This window comes from Rhinopithecus roxellana, chromosome 2, assembly GCF_007565055.1.
Source record: "Rhinopithecus roxellana isolate Shanxi Qingling chromosome 2, ASM756505v1, whole genome shotgun sequence".
NCBI classification, from domain to species: Eukaryota; Metazoa; Chordata; class Mammalia; order Primates; family Cercopithecidae; genus Rhinopithecus; species Rhinopithecus roxellana.
This window is the reverse complement of record NC_044550.1, coordinates 180919366-180925933: the sequence shown is the minus strand read 5'-3', so window position 1 is coordinate 180925933 and position 6568 is coordinate 180919366. Positions and strand designations below refer to the sequence as shown.

Here is a 6568-nt window from a genome sequence, read left to right as displayed (position 1 = left end):
CTTTGGGAGGCTGAGGCAGACGAATCACCTGAGGTCAGAAGTTGGAGACCAGCCTGGCCAACATGGTGAAACCCTGTCTGTAACAAAAATACAAAAATTAGCCGGGCATGGTGGCGGGTGCCTGTAATCCTAGCTAGTCAGGAGGCTGAGGCAGGAGAATCACTTGAGCCTGGGAGGCGAAGGTTGAAGTGAGCCAAGACCGCGCCACTGCACTCCAGCCTGGGCAACAGAGCAGGACTCCATATTAAAAAAAAAAAAGAAGAAGAAGAATTCTGTCACTTGATAAATATGTATTTTCAGGAACTCTTAACATTCAGGGATGTGGCCATAGAATTCTCTCCTGAAGAGTGGAAATGTCTGGACCCTTCTCAGCAGAATTTATATAGAGATGTGATGTTGGAAAACTACAGAAACTTGGTCTCCCTGGGTGAGGATAACTTTAATATGTAATTCCAAATACTTTTTCAGAATTTCATTTTCTTCCTTTGTAGAATGTCTCTTAGGAGCTTTTGCTTTGCATGAATTAATTTCAGTTCCTTCATGAAAAAGTTGGGTGTTTGGTGGTATAAAAAATAAAATCTTTAGGATGTTTCATCTTTACATAAACCTTCTTTTGAGCTAATTTGTTTCCTTCACTCTAGGCTAGTGGTAATTCTGTAAATTAATGATATAAAATAATTGTCTTTCACATCTTAACATGCAATTTGCACTACTTATTTTTGATTCAGTAGTACTCGGTAGTGGAACTTAAAGCCCACAGATTTAAAATACTTAAATAATCTAAAGATTCTGTCAGAAAACAATTTTTGGATTAATTTTCCAGAATCTTCCCTAATTTCTCTATTCTACTTAGCGTAGTACTAGGTTGGTAATTGGAGTATCCCCAGCAATAGTCATGTTAATTTTTAAAAAATAAAACGGGGGTTACTATCTCTAACCCAGACCTGATCACCAGTCTGGAGCAAAGAAAAGAGCCCTACAATTTCAAGATACATGAGACAGCAGCCAAACCCTCGGGTAGGTGAGAGTGAATGGAGAAGAGGACACAGGCAAGGAGGCCAAAAGTCAAGAAGGAAGCCAGTCCTTAAAATGTAGTTTGGGAGGCTGAGCACTGTGGCTCATGCCTGTAATCCCAGCACTTTGGGAGGCCGAGGCAGGTGGATCACCTGAGATCAGGAGTTCATGACCAGCCTAGCCAATATAGTGAAACCCCGTCTCTACTAAAAATACAAAAATTAGCTGGGTGTGGTGGCTTGTGCCTGTAATCCCAGCTACTCAGGATGCTGAGGCAGAGAGAATTGCTTAAAAACCCAGGAGGCAGAGGTTATGGTCAGCTGAGATCACGCCACTGTACTCCAGCCTGGGCAATATAGAGCTAGACTCCATTGCAAAAAATAAATAAGTAAATAAATGTAGTTGGGAAGCTCTGTGATAAAGAAAATAACTTCCAAAAAGGCTGCATTTTTCTCATAGGGTCATCTTCTGTCCCATGCTCTTAAATCCAAGAATTCTGTTTTTCCTTTCGTATCTCCCTTCAAGTTTACAGGGAGAGCCAGTGTCCATTTTATCACTTATAAAAGGCTGCATGATCTGACTGCTGTTCATTGCTTTTGGGGACCTGGGAGTATTTGTACTATTGAGGAGCTCTGTGTTAAAAGTTTTTTTGTTTGTTTTTTTTTTTCCCAAATACTGTTTTTGCATCATGTCTAAAATGTGTAAGGTGAGTAGTGGACATATTGGGATTTGGTTCAGAAATCCCAGGAACACCAGGGACCGATGTTGCATCTTTTCTGCTTGGTGATTTTTAATCCTATAGAGGTTGCAAATGTAATTCTACAAAAAAATTCTTAGCAATTTTATCAGAACAATAAGCATTTTCCTAAATATGAAAAAAGGTAATTTTATTTTACTTCAAAATGTTATTGTTTTAATATAAACTGAGATTTATAATTTAAACTCTACTTTTGCAAGTTTTCAAATTATTTAAAGCATGGGTTTCCAACCTTTGGCTTCCTTGGACCACCACATTGGAAGAAAAATTGTCTCGGCCACACATAAAATACAGTAACATGGCCGGGCATGGTGGCTCACACCTGTAATCCCAGCACTTTGGGAGACCAAGGCGGGCAGATCATGAGGTTGGGAGTTAGAGACCAGCCTGGCAAGCATGGTGAAACCCCATCTCTACTAAAAATACAAAAATTAGCTGGGCATGGTGGTGCACGCCTGTAATCCCAGCTACTTGGGAGGCTAAGGTAGGAGAATTGCTTGACCCCGGGAGGTGGAAGTTGCAGTGAGCCGAGATCATGCCACAGGCACTCCAGCCTGGGCAACAGAGCAAGACTCCGTCTAAAAAAAATAAATAAAAATAATACAAATAATAAAAATTATGCTAACACCAATAATAGCTGATGAGCTTTAAAAAAAAAAAAAAAAAAAAAGGTTTGCGAATAATTTTTGTGATATCCACCACCAGAGATAAGTAAAAATGCCCTCACATTCAAAGGGTTGGCCATCACTGAATTTCTTAAATGCACTATGTCATTAACCAGCTTAGAACATTGCTAAGTGTATATTAAACTCTCAATTGTTACCTTATTTCTTAATAACTATTATCTTTTAATTTTGTCTTATTTAGTAGGAAGCCTACTGAAATTCTGTTATTGAGATCTATCTATATATAAAAATGTGTGTTTCACACACAGACACACCTATGTAAGTTTTATATGTGTATAATAAATTCTTACTTCGCTGATAGGTTCTTGGAAACAGTAAATGAAGCAACATATTAAGAAAACTAATTTTACCAGAGTTTAATTAATACAAGAGGTATGTTTGCATGACATATAGCAACATTGTTGATTTAAAGATGCAGTTTTCAAGAACCTATTTTGAACATAAAGTGAGGGCTTACTGTACATCTCTGTGTGACCTGGATTTTTCTGATAAATAAAAATTGTATAACTATTTAATGTGTACAGTGTAATGATTTGATATGTATATACGTTGTAAAATAAAATATAGTCAAGTTGATGAACACATCTATTACCTCAGGTAGATAACCGATTTTTTTGTAGTAAGAACACTTAAAGTTTACTGTTGTAGCAAATTGTAAGCATACATTCCAGTGTTACTAACTATAAACAATGCTATTTTGCTGATCTAATGCTGATGTACTTTAGATTTTTCAGTTACTCAACTTATAACTGAAAATTTGTATTCTTTGAACATTTCCTTATTTTCCACCCTCAGGCACTAACAATCACCATCAATCAATGTTAAAGTTTTTTGTTTGTTTGTTTTGTTTTGTTTTGAGACGGAGCCTCGCTGTCACCCAGGCTGGACTGCAGTGGTGTGATATCCACTCACTGCAAGCTCCGCATCTCGGGTTCACCCCATTCTCCTGCCTCAGCCTCCCGAGTAGCTGGGACTACAGGCACTCGCCACCATGCCCGGCTAATTTTGTTTTTATATTTTTAGTAGAGACAGGGTTTCACCGTGTTAGCCAGGATGGTCTCTATCTGACCTCGTGATCTGCCCACCTCGGCCTCCCAAAGTGCTGGGATTACAGGTGTGAGCCACCGTGCCCAGCCAATCAATGTTAAAGTTGTTTAAGGTTACACTTAAGTTTTACAATTGTGTTTTCTTTTATTTTTTTATTTATTTTTTTTTTTGAGACGGAGTCTCGCTGTGTCGCCCAGGCTGGAGTGCAGTGGCGCGATCTCGGCTCACTGCAAGCTCCGCCTCCCGGGTTCCCGCCATTCTCCCGCCTCAGCCTCGGAGTAGCTGGGACTACAGGCGCCCGCCACCGCGCCCGGCTAGTTTTTTGTATTTTTAGTAGAGACGGGGTTTCACCGTGTTAGCCAGGAGGGTCTCGATCTCCTGACCTCGTGATCCGCCCGCCTCGGCCTCCCAAAGTGCTGGGATTACAGGCTTGAGCCACCGCGCCCGGCCTATGTTTTCTGTTATTGTGAAAAATGACACTAAAATTTTCACATTGAATATATAGATCACTTATGATAGTATGGTACTTCGACAATATTAGTTATTCTAATGAAATATGTTTCCATTTATTTGTGTGTATTGCAATTTCTGTCAATATCTTGTTGTATTTAGTGTATACATATTTCATCGGTTAAATTTACTTTGATTACATTTTTTATAATTATACTATTGCAGATGAAAATTGTTTCTTTTTTTTGGAAGGTTTGTAGTTACTATTTGGAAATGCAACAAATATTTTTTTTGTTTGTTTGTTTGTTTGTTTTTTTTGAGACGGAGTCTCACTCTGTCACCCAGGCTGGAGTGCAGTGGCCGGATCTCAGCTCACTGCAACCCCGCCTCCCAGGTTTATGGCATTCTCCTGCCTCAGCCTCCCGAGTAGCTGGGACTACAGGCGCCTGCCACCTCGCCCAGCTAGTTTTTTTCTATTTTTTTAGTAGAGACGGGGTTTCACCGTGTTCACCAGGATGGTCTCGATCTCCTGACCTCGTTGCTGGGATTGCAGGCTTGAGCCACCGCCCCCGGCCAACAAATATTTTTATGTTGGGCCAGGTCCAGTGACTCATTTCTGTAATCCCAGTACTTTCAGATGCCAAGGCTGGTGGATCACTTGAGCATAGGAGTTTAAGATGAACCTGGGCAACAGAATATTAACTCCAAAAATCTGAGACGGGTCTCAGTTAATGTGGAAAGTTTATTTTGCCGGCCAGGCACGGTGGCTCATGACCGTAATCCCAGGACTTTGGGAGGCCGAGGCGGGTAGATCATGAGGTCAAGAGATCGAGACCATCCTGGCCAACATGGTGAAACCCCATCTCTACTAAAAACACAAAAATTAGCGGGGCATGGTGGCACGCGCCTATAGTCCCAGCTACTTGGGAGGCTGAGGCAGGAGAATCGCTTAATTCCAGGAGGTGGAAATTACAGTGAACTGAGATTGCACCACTGCACTCCAGCCTGGCGACAAAGCAAGACTCTGTCTCAAAAAAAAAAAAAAAAAAAAAAAGAAAATAAAAAAAGTTTTATTTTGTTAAGGTTGAGGACACATGCCCCTGACACAGCCTTAGGAAGTCTTGATGACATGTACCCAAGGTGGTTTGGGCACAGCTTGGTTTTATACATTTTAAGGAGATATGAGACATAAATCAATATATATATAAGATGTACACTGGTTCCATCCTGAAAGGCAGGACAACTCAAGCAAGGGATGGGGTTTCTAGGTCACAGTACGTGAGAGAGAGACTGCTGTATTCTTTTAAGTTTCTGATTTGCCTGTCCAAAGGAGGCAATCAGATGTCCATTTATCTCAGTGAGCAGAGGGATGACTTTGAATAGAATGGGAGGCAGGTTTGCCCTAGGCAGTTCCCAGCTCGACGGTTTAGCTTAGTGATTTTGGGGGCCCTAAGAGTTCCAAGATTTATTTTCCTTTCACAGGATTATGTATCCTGATGCTTTAATGAATGTATTTATTGAGTTTTTGTTGATTTACCCTAGAGTTATATATATACACACACATATATATGCATGATTATATAATCTACAAACAGTAATGTTTTTATTTCTTTTCCAAAGCTGGAGAGCTTCGTTCAATCCTTTTCCTTGCCTAATTGTTCTCATACAAGTTTTTAGTAATATGTTAAGATAGAAGTTGTGGCCCTGGAGCAGGCCTGCAGATCTTGGCCTCAGCTGTGGTCTCTGAAGCAGCCCTGTGTCTGTACATTTGAAGGATCTAACAATGATTACAATTTCTGTAACTGTAACAAAGATTACAATTTGGCAGGTGAAGAACTCCTTTTGTTCTGTCCTCATGCTGATGAGATTACCTCTGCTTTTGATGATTGTGTTAACAGAGATTTGGACAGTCATGGATTCTTTCTGGGCCCTGGAAAAATTAAATTTCCTTGAGGACATTATCTGTATGGCAGGCAGTAAGGTAGGGTTTTGAAGTTTGTCTGTATATGATAGGCCAAGTACCAGGTGTATGAATGGGTTTGGCTTCTACTGACTACTGGGGAACAGTTTTCACAGGTCTCTCTGAGTCCATGAGTGTGTACAACTGGCCATGGACTGTGACTGTGAGGGCTAGAACTGAGTCACGTGGCTGCTTCAGGGACCATAGCTAAGGCCAAGATCTGTAGGCCTGCCTCCAGGGCCGTGGCTGGGTGTGTCTCCTGGCAGTCTCTTGATAGGAAGGACCACTTGTGTACTCTAGCTGAGAGGAGTTTGAGACAGGTTGCAGAACTGCTTCAGCATCCTTAATAAGACCAAGCTTAGTGTACCATGTTTTGTCTGCAGCCATGTCTATGGGCTCTTGAGTTGGCCACCTGGGTGAGGGCCTGCTTTTTCCAAATATCTCTACTTGATTTTTGGCTCCACTGAGGTTTCACAATCCTAACCAAAGGCAAGTACCTTTCTGCTTAGGTTTTCTGCGAGTTTACTACTTAACATATGTTACCTAAGTGGAATCATATACTGTCACTTTGTTAGTGTCTTCACTTAAAATAATGGCTTTAAGATTTATCCTTGTAGCCTCTGACAAGATATTTTCATTTGAAGCTAAAGAATA

General features: G+C 40.8%; 1 protein-coding gene across 1 annotated transcript; it reads left to right on the top strand.

The window, feature by feature from the left end:
* Positions 1-288: 288 nt before the first annotated feature.
* Positions 289-4486, top strand: LOC115892736 (zinc finger protein 718-like; the record flags this gene model as incomplete). The annotated part of the gene is made up of 3 exons (XM_030914460.1): positions 289-425; positions 920-1017; positions 4440-4486. Coding segments are annotated over exons 1-3 (282 nt in total), but the record flags the coding sequence as incomplete, so codon positions are not given.
* Positions 4487-6568: the final 2082 nt, after the last annotated feature.